General features: G+C 45.1%; 1 protein-coding gene across 4 annotated transcripts in view; it reads left to right on the plus strand.

The window, feature by feature from the left end:
- Positions 1–15110, plus strand: part of celsr3 (cadherin, EGF LAG seven-pass G-type receptor 3) — a 141091-nt gene extending 125981 nt beyond the window's left edge. For 2 of the 4 annotated variants that reach the window (XM_051921236.1, XM_028825243.2), the window contains exons 32-35: positions 5379–5552; positions 5859–6053; positions 6193–7270; positions 13047–15110. In XM_051921236.1, coding sequence (XP_051777196.1) covers positions 5379–5552; positions 5859–6053; positions 6193–7270; positions 13047–13074 — 1475 coding nt within the window. In that variant the 3' untranslated portion in view covers positions 13075–15110. The remainder of the gene's footprint in view (positions 1–5378; positions 5553–5858; positions 6054–6192; positions 7271–13046) is intronic. The other 2 variants (XM_051921238.1, XM_051921237.1) reach the window with 2 other exon arrangements.
- The last annotated feature ends 3848 nt before the right edge of the window (positions 15111–18958 follow it).

Raw genomic sequence — 18958 nt, forward strand, 5'->3', positions numbered from 1 at the left:
TGCCGCTCAGGGCGGGGTGGGAGGTGCTTCAATTTGCCACCCTCCAACATATCTGAGTATGTTAACCTATTTAAATAGAATATTAAGATACATTTTGCATAGATTTATTCATATATAAACAGCAATACTTTTTCACATATAATTATTTATAAGCATGACAAGAATATAGTATAGACGCACTGATTAGCCGTGTTCTAATTATTACTTTAATATAATTACGCTGCGAAAACCAGAACCAGTGTAGTGTACAAGTGACAGATGGGGATGTTTTCTACGCAGAACAAGAACGCATTCGGATTGATAACGAAACGCAATTATAAATTGTAAATTAGTTGTTTATCTTTCTAGTAATTATTATCAGTGTAAAGTTTATGTTTATTTTTGTTATTGCCTCATAAATTTCAACTGCTGTGTCTGATGCCGTCACAGAAGGACAGTCTGAAAATTATTTTTGAAGCTTTTGTGGATAAAAATCAGAGAATTTGACTTTTTTCATTCATGAGTGATATTTTTCTGAACCCTGCTGCTTACACACGAATTGTACTGAGCCCCTTGGCCAATAATGCCACCCCCAAAAATGTGCCACTCGGGGTGGACCGCCCTCAGCTATGCCACTTCCATCAAATAAAGTTCATAAGAGATGTAATGATGCCTCTACCCTTAATAAATTTCAGTAAATAAAATGTAAAAAAATGTATCAGTATTCCACTTTCTGAGGGTGCCAGCAGGCCTCGAGAGTATGATTCTTTGTGCAAGGTGGGATTTACAAGACCCCCGGAAACACTAGAAATCTCCAAACTATGCTGCCACCGTCTAGTGGAATCGTACGCAATTGTCACAGTAAGTCCCTGGGACATCATGTATAAAACTTGGCGTAGATTCCATACTAAAATTTTGCTTATACTCAAAAAGCAAAAACAGTGTAAGCAGAAAAAAAAATCCAATTTACAAAGCCGTACGTATGCCATGTACCACACCAAGTTCCTTAATGAATCTAAGGTCGCCTCCAACAAGTAACAATGTATGGCTTAAAAAATGTTCTACTCACCACATAAATTTGGCCATGTTTTTGAGGGATGTCTTTTTTCTGTTCATGCCACTCATAGGACACTAACAGATGCTTGAAATTTGTTGGAATGTTCAGCCCATTTTTCAAGTCAAGTGCGTGTTTTATAAATCCTGACTTTTGTGTAGGAAATGACATACATGTCTGAGTGTCGTAAGCCCCTTTTATACACGAGTCCCTTGGTTCACTGCTGTTTGTGTAGATAAAAAGGGTGCATGAACACCCACTGTGGTTCCAGAATTCTCTGGGTGTTAAAATACACATACACCAGTGCTGCCATCTAGTGGAATAATATCAGAATATCACACGATCCTCCATTAGCCCTGGTTCTGGGCAACAACACCCTGGAGGAAATCTGAATGAAGACCCAAATCATCTCTTGACCTCTCAACATTTTTGCAAGAACAATGGCTTTAAAAAAAAAAAAGCTATTTTAAGGAATAGTTAGCCGGCCACACACCACAATGGACACATCATCAGTGATAGACAATAGCGTCACAGGGTGTTTCAGGTCTTTCAAACTATCATACGCCCTCTTCCATGATCCAACTGAGGATGCTCAGACCTCAGCTTGTGTCCAAGTGGCTTACTATAGCCCCATGGCTCCCTCCTCTATTCAGCCTGAGCTATAGGGAGGCTTTCTCTGTAGCCTCCATGTTATTCCAGATGGCTCTTGCCCCGTTCGCTCTGATGACGCCAAGGATTCTGAAGGCCTTCCACAAGGATTGCCATGCACATCTCTACAGACAAGCACCTTGTTCTTCACCCTTGCCACTGACAGCCCTGGTATTTTGCCTTCTTCTTCTCTCAGGCCTCTTCTATCCTCTCTTCCCATGGAACCGTAAGCTCAACCAGGATGAGCTGCTATGTAGCCTCTGAACTGATAAGGATGTCGGTCTCAATGTGGTCTGGATGATGTGCAATGGTATTCTCAGTTGCCTTTCTAGATCAACTGACATCACCCAATCCTGTGCTTTGTGGTGCAGACCAGTCTCACTGCACTTTGAAGGCTGCCTTGGCTGCTCTCCCATCTTAATAAATGCCACCACTCTGGTGGACATGTGGACACTTCTACTGCCGTCTGTCGCCATGCTGATCTCTCCTGCCAGTGACCTAAGCACTTGATCAAGTCACCAGAGCTTTAGGGCAGCAGCTTAAGATATGTCCCAACGTTCCTTTCCCTAGACACAGGTAACAGACAGGTGAATCCATCCTACCCCATTAGGAAAAGTTAGACGGGCTTGGTAGGACATCATAGACTCCTTGAATCAGGAAGTTAATCTGATGTGGATCTCCCTTTCAGAAGTCCCACCAGGTGATCTTCCGCTCCAAATCCTGTTCTCACCTTTTCCTTGCTCATTGGTGCTTCATGGCCACTGTTCTGTGATTCCTTTCCTCCTCGATGGCTGCTCAAAGTTTCCCCAGCACAAACTCCCTTCTCTTTTTTCCCAAGACAGTGTCATACCTTTCTGTCACACCACTCCCAAGTCCAGCTCTAAAATGGGCTACTCTTCCCACTAAGACTTTTTGCTTAAGATGGGTCCCTGCTTGTCCCACAGCTTCGGCTGCCTTCCACTTCCTCCCTGCGATTCCTGCACGGGCCACCTGACTCCGTATTACTGCAGGTGTTCTCCTGCTCTAGTGACCACAAACTCCTCTTTCACTTAGCTAAATGGTAGTGTTAGCTTGTTGCTGTTGCCATACAATGCAATGCTGCTCCAGCTGCGTGGCAAACCTAACCATCTCCTAATGTGACGGCTGCCCAATTGTTCAAAAACCTCCACTACTGTGACAGGGTACCTCGTAGCTCAGCAAGTGCCAAAAGATCCTTGGTAGGATCTCATGTTGGTAGATTCAGGCCTTAAATTTTCCAGGAAGCCCAGGCCTATCCACTGCCTTCAGCCATCCCTTCAGTTTGTTGCTTGCAGCTGTGATGGCATCTGTTTCTTTTAGGCTACAGTTAAACGCCTTGCCCAAGCTCTTCACTGGCTGTTCTGTTAGGACGGTATCTGTTCTTCTCCCACTCTGAAGCAGAACTTGTCTCTGACCTTCCTTTTCTTGAGCACCACTGACGTGGACTTTGCTGGCTTAAACCTCATGCGAGCCCTGGTCATTACCCTCTCCAGTCCCTAGAAAATCCATCTGGCTCCGGAAACCACTGTTGACATCACTATTAGATCATCCGTGTTGGCCCATTCAGTTGGTGGCTGCCTGACTCCTGTCTTGTTAATCAGGTCCCGGCTTTCTGATTCCAGCTTCACCACTCTGTTCATAGCCGGAGTGAAAAGAGTTGCAGAGATGGTGCAACCGGTGATGATTTCTACCTGTAGCTGGTGCCACTCAGATATCATTAGACCCTGATGAGATCCTCATCCTGAAGCTACTATAATAATCCATGACAAGATATTTTATTTTCTCTGGGACAAGGTGTATCTCAAGTGTTACTTCGACCAGTTTGTGTGGGGATTGATCCATCCATAATACGGTCAGGTCCCCTCTACCTTCAATGGCTACCCTGATGAGCTCAGTCAGCACAACTGTGTGCTCCAGACATCCTGGGACACTGGGAAAATCTCCCTTCAGTGCACTGATTTCAATCGGTTACTCAACAGGAAGTTGGAGAGATGCTTGGCCACAATGCTGAATAAGACCTTGCATTCTCTGCTGAGTAATGTAATGATGCAGAACTGATCAATGTTCTCTAATTTCTCCTCTTTGGGTATCCACACACCCTATGCATACCTCAGCCACTTCCCCTCTCCTCCAGATTACCTCCAAGGCCTTCCAAAGTTGATAACGTAGCTTTGGACAATTCATATAGACCTTGTATGTTGCTGAGCTCGCCCTAGCCTTCTTCACCACAGCTCCTACTTCACTTAGACTGGGCTCCTTAAGATTGAATTCTGTCTTAGGTATTGGTTGAGACACTAACATACCACATGGCCCAAGATCTTGATCTTTCTCAGGGTCATGATATGTTTGCACCAGATATTCGTCAATGCTGTCTTTGGTGCTTTTCAGCTGGTCAGCACGTTTTGATCGTAGGAGCTGCTTGGTCATCTTAAAACAGTTGGCAAGGAATGCTATATTCTTCCTTGCCTTCTCTTTTCTTCTCCTTCTGTGCCCCTCTGCTCTTTGCGTCATCAATAGTCTCTTCCTGAGTATTGCCCGAAGCTCTGCTCTTTCTACCTCCCCTCCTGCATTGTACCACTTCTTGAGTGACTTGAGCTCCTTCCTTAGCTCTTGGACCTTCATTGCTCGATGGTTCAAAGTATAAGCTCGGGGTGCTGGTTTGGAATCTTCGGTCCCAAACCTTTCAAGGGCAAAGCTGTTGATAATGGTAGCCACTGATTTCAGATGTCAGTCCACAATTCCTTTTAAAAATGCTTCCAGCATTCTATTGACATTTCCATCAAACAGTTTCCACTCATTTTTCTTGCTGGATTGGGGACATCTGATCCTTCAAACAGTTGCTTTGTTTACCGTGGGTTCAAGTGCCACATGGAGGTTCTGTTGTGTTGTGGGTTGACTCTGGGCCTGGTCCCTTCTCTGTCTCACCAGGTGTGGTTCACCTCTTCTGGCAAGCATCCCATCGTGGTTTGATGGATCTTCAAGCCTCTCTCGCTCTTACGCTGTATTTATCACAAATTTGATCTTTTAACAGGAGCTGCCATTTTGAGTAGCTGTTGTTACAATACAGTTGCCATGAAGAGTGTCTCTAAAAATGACGTAATTAATGTCATCAACATGGCAAAATAAAATGCAGCATATCAGACATGTCATTACTCGAGATTATGGATATCTCTAAAAAGCAAGTGTGTGTATTTCAAGTGCTTTAGAATTCCCGGTTCCTGACTGTTTGCTTTTGTTTCCTTACGATTCTTTGATTAGCATCTCGGTAGTGGCAAACGATAGGACAGGTCACCCCCATTTCTCAATCAGCCTTTTCTTGTGCAGTACATAACTGGTATGATGTGTGGCTAAGTATCTTTAGAGCTACTGTTGCCTTCCAGTAGAGCAACGCCTGAAAATCATGGCAGGTGCTGTAAGTCCTGGGGATGTGTTTAACTCCAGAGGAATACCTCCTATAAATACCATAAGCTTTAGAACTCAGCTGTCCTCATGGAAGTGTGGCAAAAATACCCAGGAGGCTGCAGCAGTAGCAGCAGGTCTGAACGTCATATGATTCAAGAAAGGCCTCACAAAAGGTCAATAAGCAGACCCCTTTGGGAGTGACATTTTATCTAGACTTATTCACCAGCAATCACGTCGGCATCCTACCTTTGATGTGACCTTGTTATCTGTTTCTCAGGGGAAGACTCTGATTCCGACTCCGATCTGTCTCTGGAAGAGGAGCGCAGTTTATCAATCCCATCTTCGGAAAGTGAGGACAATGTCCGCCTCCGGGGAAGAATCCAGAGGCGCTTCAAACGAACCAACCAGAGCGAACGTCTACTTACCGACCCTGCCCACAGCACAGCCAAAGGTAAGACTCCGCACACCACAACCCCCATGCCCGCCTCCAGTGACCGTCATTTACAGTTTTCACTCCCATGACCCTTTACCATCCCAAGTGAATGGCCTCCTGCTCTCCCAGCCTCACTCCAACATTGTCCAGATCAGTAAGCCTGAAAGTTCTCTAAAGCAACGAACATGTTTCACTGACTCTGTGACAATGTTCCGGCCACTTTGGCCATGTGCGCCACCCCCCCCCCCCCCCCCCCCCAACCTCACTCCTCCCCACTTTTTCCTGACTGACCACTCAGAAGCACGCCTGCTGTCTGTGTTGCAGATCTAGATGGCAATGACCTGTTCTCCTACTGGCCGGCACTAGGAGAGTGTGAGATGCACTCCCTGCAGAAGTGGGGCTCAGAGCGTCGACTAGGTGTCGACATCAACAAGGACGCTGCGAACAATAACCAGCCAGAGTTGTCCCTGACCAGTGGAGATGAGAACAGCCTGACCCAACCTCATCGCCATCGTAAAGGTGAATTTGAGGTTTACCTCTTCCTAGCATGACTGCCGCCCCTGCATGCTCTTCTACTGTGCATGACATCCCCACACCCCATTGCTTTTTTGGTTGCTTCCAATGAGCTAATGAACAGAAACTCCTTGTATCATTTCAGGAATACTAAAGAACCGCCTGGCATGTCCACCCGCCCTTCAGGGCCTCTCTGCCATGGGCAAGGTGCCCAGTGAGCTCTCCTGGTATAAGACATCAACACTGGGCCACAGAGCTGTCCCTGCTGCTTCTTATGGTCGAATGTACTCTGGAGCAGGCAGCTTCTCGCAGCCAGCAAGTCGTTACTCCTCCCGTGAACAGCTAGACTCCCTGGCCCGCCGGCAGCTGTCCAGAGAGCGTCTTGAGGCTGTGCCCAGCCGGCATGGGTCTCGCGAGAACCTTGAGTTTGTGCCCAGCCGGCGCGGATCTCGCGAGAATTTGGAGGTCATCCCAAGCCGGCACGGGTCCAGGGAGAACCTAACCATGGTTCAGAGCCGTCATGGGTCAAGGGAGAATTTGGACTGTAGCACGGGAGGTCCACGTGCCCTGCTGAATGCCATGCCCAAGCGACAAGGCTCAAGGGATCACTTAGAGGCCCTGCCCCGTAGGCTGGGCTCACGAGAGCGGCTGGACGAGCCCGTACAATCACAGCACCCCTGTCAAGAGTGGCTGAACACACTTCCCACACGGCAGCTTTCTCGAGAGCAGCTGACCACAGACTCTGCACAAAGCCACCACAGTTCCCGGGAGCGTCTCAACTTCCTGCCAACCCCCTGTCGTCAGTTGTCTCAGGAGCAGCTGGACTCTCTTTCCCGGAGACACCCTGCCGCAAGCAGTTCATCCCGAGATCAGCTGGCAGCCACCCTGCCCCTGCCATCCAGGCAGACATCCAGAGAGCAGTTGGAGATGCTGTCCCGCCAGCACAGTTCTTCTAGGGAGAGGCTGGACTCTGCACCATCGGCACATAGGTACCCTTTACACGAGACCCTGGATCCCCTGCCCGCCCCACCCAGTCGGCACCCCTCCACTGAACAACTGGACATCCTCTCCTCCATCCTGGCCTCCTTCAGCTCCTCTGTGCCACCTGCCACCATCACTGCGTCCACTGCTGGCCAGACCTCATCCACCCCTTCTGCACCTTGTCCATCCACACCCCACTCTGCCACTTCCCACAGCATCTCTGAACTGTCCGCTGACTCTGAGTAAGTCTTCTTAACTCTCAATTGCAGTGGTCCCATTCACAGTTGGCCGCGACCTGGCAACAAAACTTTGAGAGTAGCAGGAAAAAGAACAGAATGGCCAGAATATTCCCAGAGCTAGGGAATGGCTTGAGCACCGTGAATAGGGTCCTGAAGCAATAAAAAGGCTTCTCGGTTTGTTGAAATGGTGCGTAAGATAGTTAGGAGCTCCAACAACAAAAGATATTGTGTTACGAAAGCTAAACATCAGTGGACTGTAGCAAGCCACCCATCACTACTTTGTGTGTCCCCTATGCTGTAGACGTGAGGAGAGATGAGGGAACTCATGGCTGTGCTCCATCAGATGACCTTTTTCTTGACAATTTTTCTGTTGGAATTATAGATTGCATGTGAAAAGGAATTCTTCCTATAACAGAATGGCCATCCTGTCCCGTGACCCTTGTCTGCTTAGATGCTTTCCACCAGAAACCATGGTGGCCATTCATAGAGAATCGTTTAAAAGACACACTCCTGTAGTGAACCCAGATCAGGTCAGGATCATATGGCATACCAGTAAGGTTTAGATCAGGCTCCCATCACCCCACCACACTTTTGGGGACTATAGCCTGGGATCCTGCAGGCCCCTGTGAAAAGGAGGTCTCAAGTTAGATTAAAGATGACGTTAAATTACATCACTTCTTGTTGGAAGGGCTATCAGCTTAGACAACTAGAAATCGCAGGGGATGACAAATTAGATGACTCCGTGATGACTTTCCACCACAGTTTCACATTTCCAAAATATCGTGAGCCCACCCCGTTTTCGAACAGTAAATAACATGCTGCTTAACAGAACTCTTCGAATGCTTTCCAGCTAACAATGAGTTTAGCTGCAGTCTCGGCCCTTTATTTGTTTTACCTAAAACACAAGACATACAACAGATGAGTCTCTCCTGTTTGTCAGGTCTCCAAAACATTCATTCCTTATGGCTGCAGTTTCATGCATTGTACTGAGTGCTCATTGGCTGTCATGCACAGAGTCTGCTCCTACCACTTAAGTCTAAATCAAACGAGACGAGTTGCTGGGGACATCAGACTACACAACTGAATGACTCCACCTGGAAATGAAGTCTGAGATAGAAAGTTGCTGGAAAAATTGCATAGTGCGACAGGGCCACAAGGGGGGCATGCTGTGTGACTTAGTACTCGTCAGGTTCACTTCACAGAATTTAACTGTAGGTAAGGCTCATGTGGTACACAGTCTGGGCTCAGGCCAGATTTATATAGCATACTGCTTAAGTTAACAACTGGGATGGACTCAGTGAGGAGATGTGGCTTTGGTTCAGGCTCACAAGGAGAGTCCAGGTCAAGTTTACATCTACAAATAGTAAGGAATAGTGGGAGGTGAGAGCAGGGCCGGTGCCACCATTAAGGAGAATTAGGGTGCAGATCATAAGTGTGGGTGGGGAACCCAGCCGCATGGGTTAGCTACCAAACAGTCAGTTGGCGTACTAATAAACTTAGCCAGGGGCATAAAATAACCTAGCACGGGCAGTGGGTGAGTTAAGTTTTTAAAGGACAAGTATAGTATTGTTCAAGTCTAATTTATTTGTTCACAATTTGCCATTGTGAAAGTAGCTGCTAAAACAAGAAAAGAATGAAGTGCTCCTGAGTCGGTGCTTCTCAGTTGTGGTTAGTCAATGAACTAATGCCATCTTTCCTGTCCTGGCTGGGTTTGAAGCACTGATTCCCGGAAAAGGTGTGTCCTGGAAGTGACATCACTCGCTCTCCGTTAGGGGTTTCCCTGAACTGAGGATGGAAACAGGACCTTGCATTACCAAGAGCAACCCCTCTCTGCTCAGGTTGGCATTGGTTACCTGTACAGAGTCTTAAGGATGCCTCCTAATCGCATGTGCTTGACACCATATAAAATGTGTTCTAAAGTGAACCATTTTTTTTATAAAGTTTAAAAAATACATATTCTGTTCTTGCAGCTTACAATGGGGCTGGAGGGTACATGGGTCCATACGGAAATGAAACAGCCTAAAAATTAAACCAAATATTGTAGGTTTACTTTGAAGCAGCAAAGCTTTTGAGTTAAGAAGATGTGCCTTCCTCGCTTATGAGGCATCCTAGTGCTACAATGAAAGGAAACTAGAAATCATTTACTTGAACACAGATTCTTGGGACCATTTCCCTTGAGACACGAATACATCGTGTGTTGGTTTGTCTGCTCACAGCCGCTGTCCCGAGTGAAGCTACAACTTAAATAAAGAAGTTGATTAGCAAGAATCTAAACACCTATCTATGGAAGCTCTGGACCGCACAGTGAAAAAAATTATGGGATAACCCTTAATTTCACGTATATACGGGATACTTTTGTGTATGTACAAGATGTTTTCACGTACGCACAGCATACTTTTACGTACGTACGGGATACTTTTACATTAGGTAGCTTCAGGGCTACCTAATTTCACCTTTACCAAGGCTACGGAGCTTCAGTTTGACACCACTTCCAGCTCTTGTAGCGCAGTGATATAAAAAAGCAGACGGGTGGACTTTTATTTATTAAAGGAGGGTGGGATGGTTGGAGATGGGTTTAACTGCAGCCTGCAATACCTATGACGTATGTCAGGTAATACCCACAACGTCAGTCATGAAATGCCCATCGCGTACCCTGTTACACTATGGTTAAGATTAAGCTTGTTTGAGGGTAAGGGTTTAGGGATGTGCTTTATGTTTACAGGGATTCATCAACACACTCATACAGAGCCCCTGAGGAGATATGGTGTATTTTTTTCCTTCCTGGGAAACAATTTGGTGCGTACTTAACTATCTTGTGCCCACCATGCATATATCTCGTGCCCACCACTTACCATAGCCTGCACACCAGGTACTTTAGGGTTGCACCGGCCAATACTGCATGTGCGCCACATACATTCAGATGAGCAATAAATACCATTGCGTGCTACTGTACACCATTTTCTGGAAACAGGACATATTACTGAACAGTTTGATCAGAAATGGATATTGGCAAGTTTATAAAAGCAGGCTATGCATTTAAGCCCAGATCGTTGGATCTGCAAAGCAATAGCGCTAACCACTGCACTAAAAGGAAATGACATTAGTTAGCTAACTACTCACTTACTAGCTCACAGACAGTCTATTTGCGTAGGTAAAGGCGTAATTAGGTAGCCCCGAAGCACACTTTTGTAATTTTTTAATCTAACTTTATCTCATACGTACGTGAAAATACTTCGTACGTACGTGAAAGTATCCCGCACGTACTTGAAAACATCTCAAACGTATGTGAAAGTATCCCATACGTACACGATATTTTCACGTACGTATGAGATAAAAGCTATTCCATAATTTTTTTCACTGTGCAGTTCAGAGCTTCCATAAATATCTGAAGCTGTTTACAGCAATTTTGTCTTTGAAGAAAATAGTTTGAAAATGTGTCTAACCAGGAACGCAAACAAAAACTTGAAAAACAAAGCATTTACAGTTTCTGTCAACTTCTGCGTGGTAGTCACGACACCTTAAAGTCATGACTTGTAGCACTTAGGTTGGATGTGAAAGTAATGCCTACCAAAAGTGGCCTTGCACTCATTTCTCTATGGTAGACAACGTGCAGCCTAAGAGGAAACAAAAACGTGTTCCTGATCGGCCATCACTGAAGTCAGCTGCAGTTCCGAACATATTTAAGGGGAGTCGTTTCACCACTGCTGCAAGTGAAGTCAAGGCCTGAAGTGTAGAGCAATGGAGCAAGCGAAGGCCTTTTACTGTCAAACTGAATAGGTCAGACAGTCGTTACTGGTGCTACTTCCTGGATCTAGCGTCATGGCTTTGAATCTCATGTCTGGTAGTTGTCCATGTGGAGTTTGCATGATCTCCCAGACTTAAGCCTAGCGTTCTAACACATTTACAAAGCCATGAAGATTCCAGGTTAGCATGAATGGGATAGTTCATGGCCACACGTCACTGGTCCCAGTGATCAGCTTGTACGAGAGGCAACCCAATTCGGATCCAAACCCGATTGTTAACTTAAGCAGCATGATGACAGGTAGTCAGCGAGATGAGGTGAAGAGTCGGTTTTCTTTTAAAATGGCTGAATCTCACAAATACGAGTGCAAATCACAAAGAAAAAGTAATTTGAAAATCACGTGGTAACTGCAACAGATAGAAGCTGACGGAATACAACACGTTTGTGATGGCTTATGGGTACTTCAAACACGCACAGTGCAGTTCTTCTGTTAGTCTAGTTGAAGCCAAGGTTAAATGAACATGGGCGCTCCACTGCGGGATTTCACCATTGATGAACAACACGATGTGAGATTTCTCCAGGCAGTGGGAGTGAAACCTGCTGAAATTCACCAAAGGATGATCGCTTATGCATATACAGTAAGTAAACTGTTTGGATACTCATCTTGTGCAATCTTTATGGTACCCCAAGTCATCATGCACTATGGCACGTGCAGATCTACAGCTGATATCCAAATGTGCAGCAACACTGGACAATGTAATCCATCAGTCTTCTCTAATGAAGACATTCGCCATGTCGATGTGGTGTTGTGCGCAGGATGTTGATGGTTGAGCTTCATCGGTTACACTTCCCTCGTTAAACGTTTCTACCCATTCATAAACTTTTTGTTGAGTCCTGCTGTTTTCACTTCCATACTTAGCCAACATCCTTCAGTGAACTTCAGCAGGTTTCACTCCTTCTGTCCAAAGAAATCTCACAACGGCGTGTTGTTCAATAATGGTGCAGTACCGCAACGGAGTGTCCATGTTCATTTGACCTTGGCTTTGACTAGACTAATGGTAGAGTGCTGTGTTGTGTGTGTTCAAACTACCCATAAGCCACCACGGACATGTTATATTGAATCAGCTTCTATCTGTTGGGGTTACAGTGTAATTTTCAAATTATTGCTCCGTCCTGGGTATGGCTATAATCTGCATCCAGCCCTGCAAACAGGTCTTCCAACTTACAAGGAAAACTTGGGGGTTTTGGCAGGACTGGCACTCTAGTTATCGTAAAAAACCTCACTCTGTTCCAGTGTGGTGCTGAGGTGTCACCCACTACACTCGGGTCACAATGCAGGTGGTGTGGTGGGTACGGCAACGCGCTATCAGCGCAGGCTCCCAACCAACCTTAATTTCCGATTTACCCTCGTAGTTTGCTTACTTTTTTATTCCTTTGTAAAGTGATGCGATGAAAACTTGCCTTGAAAACTGGACGTATTAGGTTAAGTGTAAAGCTTTTCTTCATATTTGGATCCCAATACCCTTCAGCCCCATTGTAAACTGTAAGAACATAAAAGGCATTTTTAAAATCTATAAAAAAAACACTTTGCTTTTGAACATAATTTACGTGGCAAATTTATATATTCAATGGTCGTGAAGAAATAAGTTTGACTTGAAAAAGCCGGAACTTAACCCTTTAAGGTACATGGAATCAGGAGCCGTAATGAGGTCTGAATTTAGTCTAATGCTCGAGACTCAAATAGCATCGTCTTTGGGTCAGGTCAGGCCTACAGCAAGATTTGGATCCATTCTTGCTCAATTAGCTTCATGCACAGCTGGGTTGATCTCACTCTGATTGAGGTAAAAGAAATAATGGCGAATGTGACTGCCACGAGTTCATGGAGGCCACTGTCTGCTCACAGTCTTACATGGGCAGTTAGGCCACATTGAGAGCCCTCTTGACACTATGAAGCGGCTATCAGTGGTCCTTGAGTTCAAATGTTTTGGTTTTTTTACTAAATCGTACCCACATTGACTCCATCTTATTTCATTTCAGGGTAACAAGGAATGAAGGCCAGTCCTGATGACACATCCAGTGTGCAGGAGTTCAGGGCTCGCTCAAGTCCTTCCCAGGCTACTCGCGTGCGGGCGTCAGCCGCCGGATCCGTAGGGTCCAGGAAGGGGAGCTGCTGGATCACTGTGGACTGGTTCGCAGCCACCAGGAGCGGCAAGATGTTCCGGGACTGCGTCCCCAGAACAATCAACACAAATCTTCCGTGCAACATATCCAATGTCTTGAAAGATCAAGGGGATAAAAGACAAGGAAAGAACCCATTTTTTTTATACATTTTGTATCTTTTTTCATCAGAGGACACTATTTCTATTGTGCTGTTTCTAAAACTGCTTTTGCACAATTTACAAGATGAACGACCAATCCTTGGCTGCCAGGCTCACCTTGCTTGCTGTTCTGGAACCAAGTATGGTGAATGGTCAGCTGGTCCACTCTTCCCATTATGGGTTAAGTAAAGTGCTGACAGTTATTACTGGGTCAAGTAGAAAGCAAGGCAACCGGCCACTAGCATGGGCAAAAATTAGCGGATTAAACAGAAGCGGGAAGTTGAGAGACCACTTCAGCTCTCGCCCGCCACCAACCCCGCTAACGTTAAAGATCTCTATATATGCCAAGAAACCAAAACCACATGCCTTCAGCCTCTGAACACTCGGGCCATATCAGTCGTCTCTCCTATGCAGTCCCCTCTTACTGACACTTGCGATCACGAGAGGCACCACGAGGCCAAAATGAACAAAGGTGGGCTGAGCGGTGCGAGAATTTGCTTTTGGAAAACAAAGTGGCCGCAGCTCTTAGACTCACCCCGCTGTCATCAGACCCCGCAGGGCTGTGTGTAGAGTCGAGGAGACAGTCCCATCACAGCGACTAATGAACACTCGATCCTACAGCCACCGGTGGGGTTCAGGGTGTTTAGGGTAGGAACCGTTATCATTTTATAACCATTTTTACATCCTCTTTTGTTTACAAATATCAAAGGAAAAAAAATTGTAAAAAAAAAAATTTAAATGAAGGTCGGGAGGATGGACACTAGCAACAGGTAGAGCTTGACGTGACGGGCCTCTCCCTGCCTTCACTCCACACCCCGTTTGTGTTATCATCGATGCTGCAGCGTACGACATTTGTTAGTTTCTTTTTGCTCTTTTTCCCTTCTAGATTTTTTTTATAGTATTGTTGCCAAAAAAAAATCTACCTTTGCCAAGACACAAAAAGCCTTTAAAACCATTTTATAACTTATTGTTTACATATGTATTTATTTTTCTTTCTGCAACAAGAGTTGCCTGCTTTATTATTGCTGTTATTGTTTTTTTTCCTGTTTGTGGGATATTGAAAAGAAAACAAAAAATGGTCCAAGGTGGCCAGACTAAGACCCCCAAGACATACTGCTCACTGGGTGGGTTTGCGTGTCAGTGTGCTTGGGCAAAACGTGCGTACCGAGTTTGAGTGACTGGATGTGAGCGGGTGAATGAGGTCAGGTGACCAGATGGCACATTTAGTCCATCGCGCCTGGTGATGGCGCTCTCTGCGAAAGGTGCTATTATCGACTGAATACATTCCTCTAAAACGAGAAGCGACCCATCCAGGCCGGTCAGTGTTTTCTTCTTTTCTTTTATCATACCGCACTTCTTTTGTTTCAGCCAATAAATGATGTTCATAGAAGAGAACGAATTACAATTAGAGGACTAGAAAAGGAAAAGTTGGGCTGGAGGAGCCAATAAGAATTGATCCTCCCTACACCTCAACCCCATAATAAGTAGCTTGCACTAACTGACAAGGAGCCTCTACTCCGGCAAAGCATTAGTGACTGACTGGGATTTTGGGTCAAGTCACGAAACAGAGGATAACGTTCTCTTAGCGGGGGCCATCTGGACCCTCATGCACCCGCCCCTTCTCAGTCATGACCATGTGTAAATGTGACAGGAGCAGAGGGTTCGCTGCCCTCACAAGTTGTCTCTTTTGAAGGAGGCTGACGTAAGTCGGCCATTTTTACTTTGCAATGTACAATTGTAAACGAGCCGAGTCTGAAGATTAAAATGAGTAAAAAAAAAAAAATCTCCACACCAAACCTTTGCTGTTGCTTGTTTTTATTTCTTGTGGTCTTAACTTTTTGACCCCCCCCCTGCCCCCCAGTGTACAATTTGTTTGACAGATGAAAATGAAGAGCACCTTTCTGACATCTCTCCATCCACGCAAGAACACAAAGATGCATCTGCCACATCTGCGCACGGACAGGTGTTTGAGCTGAACCAGCAGACATATATATATATAGATGTTTAAACATCTAACATATATGTTTAAAATAGGCCAAAAACCGGGTAATCGATAACACGAGCGGCAACACAATAATTACTGTAAACAATTCAGTAGCAAAAGTGAAAAACCAAAAGGTGGGATTAGAACTAAAAGTTCTTTAAGGAAGAGCAGATTGAAAAATGGTTTGGAATCCGCAACCCAGGTAAGGAAGTGAAATCCTGGAAGACCTTTTAACCCGTCACATTGACCTCAGAGGACACACCCCTAACAACACGTGAAGCTGCCCTAACAACAGGAGGAAAAAACGTTAGTGATGATGAAAATACAAAATGGCAGACGACATGGTCCACAATATTTTGTAACTATTAAAGCAAACAGAAACTCCAAAAATATTTGGTGATCCAGACAAACCCCAGACCACAGAAATCCATGAAGAAAAACATTTAAAAAACAGAAGTAGAAACCAAATCCTAACAGTATCATAAAAGTGTCCACTTGATGTGGTGGCTTGTCCCCTTGCTAACCCACCAGGTACCACCTAAAGCAATCTCTGTCTTGCCACAAATCTCACTTAATCTTGGCCTGACTTCCTAAAGCTAGTGAACCTTCAGCCAGACCTCCCTCCAGACTGTGAAGTGTCTTTAGTTCTGCTCCTGAGATCATGTTTGAGCCATGCCTCATAATCAGTGTCAGGGTTGAGGAAGTGCACTTTGGCTATTGGGGCACTTGTCAATGGCTCCCTCTAGTGGCTCAGCATTTCTCTGGACCCTCAAGTCCTCATTCTCCATAAATCAGGTCACATATCCAAAACAGTTCTCCTGCCTCTTGTTCACTCAGTAGGACTCCTGGTGTGAACGTGGCCTGACATATTAGAACATTACAACAGTGGTGACAGGAACAGGATATTCAGCCCAATGCATTCGTCCATCCCCCTCATCAAGGTTGTCCAAAAAAACATCAAATCCAGATTTGAAAGTCCCTTGAGTCCTACTCTCTGCTACACTACTTTGTCAGTTATTCCATTTTTCTGAGGTTCAAGTGAAGAAACATTTGTGCAAAATCTGCCCTCAACAACAATTCCAATCATGGCCCCTTGCTGTTGTTGATGAATTTATTTTAAAGGAACATCTGGGATTTATCATACTAATTCCCTTCAAAACTTTATAAACACTTCAGTTCACATCTTATTTGCAGTTTTCCTAGACTGAAAAGGTTCCTTCAATTTCTTCTCATAGCTCATACTTCTCAGTCCTGGAATCTGCCTGCTCATTCCTCTCCGGACTTCATTTTCTTGTAATTAGAACAATCTGGACAAGAACAGGCCATTCAACCAAACAAAGCTTACCAGTCCTATCCACTTAATTCTTCCAAAATAACATCAAGTTGAGTAACATGGAGATCAAAACTGTACCCAGTACTCCAGGTGCGGCCTCACCAGTGCACTATAAAATGCAGGCTTCACCTCCGTTGACACATTGAACTCTCTAAATTCTGATCCTACCATTGAGATTCATCAGAACCGGCAGTTTTTCCAACTTTCTATTGTCCAATTTTGGTGAGCCCGTATGATTTGTAGCCTCAGTTGCCTGTTCTTAGCTGACAGGAGTGGCACCCGATGTGGGTTCCTGCTGCTGTAGCCCACCTGCTTCAAGGTTCAATGTGTTGTGCATTCAGAGATGCTCTTTTGCAGACACAGGTTGTAACAAGTGTTTATCTGAGTTACCATTGCCCTTCTATCAGCTCAAAGCAGTCTGGCCATTTTCTTCTAACTTAGGTATCAACAAGGCCTTTTCGCCCAGAGAACTGCCACACACTGGATATTTTCCATTTTTCACGTAGCAGTTGCTGAAATACTCCGACCAGCCTGCCTGGCATCAACAGCCATGCCACGTTCACTGTCACTTCAACCACCTTTCTTCCCCATTTGTGGCTTGGTTTGAACTTCAGCAGGTCACCTTCACAATGTCTACAGGCCTGATTGAGTTGCTGCTATGTGATTGGCTGATTAGATATTTGTGTTAACAAGCAGTTGAACGGGTGAACCTAATAAAGTGGCCAGTGAGTGTAGATGCCTGTTATAACTGGAAATGTTACCTCCATTATGTGTGAAAACGAGATTTTTTTTTATCTGCCATCACTACAAGCTAATTAGGGTCACTAACATATAAAAACAAAAACATTTTTGGGTTAATATGATTAGAGGCTGCAGGGTGCCACAGCCCATGCCAGCAGCACTGCATCAATGGCAGGCAACGACCGTGGACAGGACACCAGTCCATCAGTGGGCCCATGTATTAACATGCCCTCCTTCACACTTAGTCAACGCAGTCACTTTTGGGTGAAGTATTCCTTGAAGTGGGTTTGAGAATAAGAGAAGAAAAGTGTCATCCTGTTCTGTTATAGCATGTTGGTATTAATACAAAATAATGAACTCTTTTAAGATGGTCGTTAGTGGCAAATTTATTACAGTTTAGCCCTACCCTACTCCGCCATGTGGGCAGTGATGCCCTCACAATCCAAGTGTCACATTTTAATATCTGTGAGGAGCCTCGTTGACAAATCTCGCTGGCCAGGTCACCTTTATCCTTAACATTTGGAGTAAACACCTCATCATGCCAGGGACAAGTCTGTTAGGTTTAGTTAAGGCACCACAGCGGCTGGCAGATGCCAGGCCAGTGACTCATTCAGCATAGGGTGTGGTGGCAGCTCACACACTTTGGTGTACTTGTATTGGCAAATCTGCCACTGTTTTTTTTATATTGTAGGCACTCATTCAGGTTTAACAATCCAAACAAACACACCCAAAAGCTGTGAGTGTCAACAGACCACGGGGAAGCTGGCTTTCAAAACAAAGACATTTTAATAACGGCAGAAACCGTCGGAGAGATGAACTTAGTAACGTAGACTTTGTGCTGTCTGTGAATTTGAGCATTCATGCCTTCTTTTGGCAGCATTTGCAAATCTCTTCACGACTTGGACAATAAACCTTTTTGTTTTGTCAATGCATTTAAAATAATCTGTTAAAAATGAACAACCAAACGTGGCCTCTATGCCAAATGGCAGCAATGCTCCCAGATTGTGTCAGCTTACTAAAGCTGCACACCAGCCAGCCATCTTGTTACAACTTGCAGACTTCACACAAATCTGCCATCCTGCCCAAATCACGTAGCCTCCCAAATATGGCCCTGCGACTGCTGGCCTTCACTTAAACTGAAGCGATTACAGTTCTCACTTTTTTAATACTTGAAATCCTGGGATGAAGAAGTTTAACAAATAAGGAATTGTGTTGTACACACATAAGCTTAAATAGTTCTTGCTTGATGACCACCATCCTCTTCTATTTATTCCTGAACCCTTTAAGAAGCACCTACAGGTCACCCATGGCAGTATAGCAGGTGCTACGCTGTGCGATGTCACGTCAGGGTACTGGGCATTTGTGTTCTTAAAAACTGACAACATACAACACCAGGCAGAGCACAAACAAACAGGGTGCAAGTCATGGACCTCTGTGACACGTCCCCTGTTCTGACAACCACCACATTACCTTACAAGGACTTCTTTATATACAATCCACAATGTCAGCGACAACCTCTGGGGTAGACAGAAGGGTCCCTTTACTTTTTGCACTGGTCACTGAACTGGCAGTA

This window comes from Erpetoichthys calabaricus, chromosome 18 (genome assembly GCF_900747795.2).
Source record: "Erpetoichthys calabaricus chromosome 18, fErpCal1.3, whole genome shotgun sequence".
Taxonomy (NCBI): domain Eukaryota; kingdom Metazoa; phylum Chordata; class Cladistia; order Polypteriformes; family Polypteridae; genus Erpetoichthys; species Erpetoichthys calabaricus.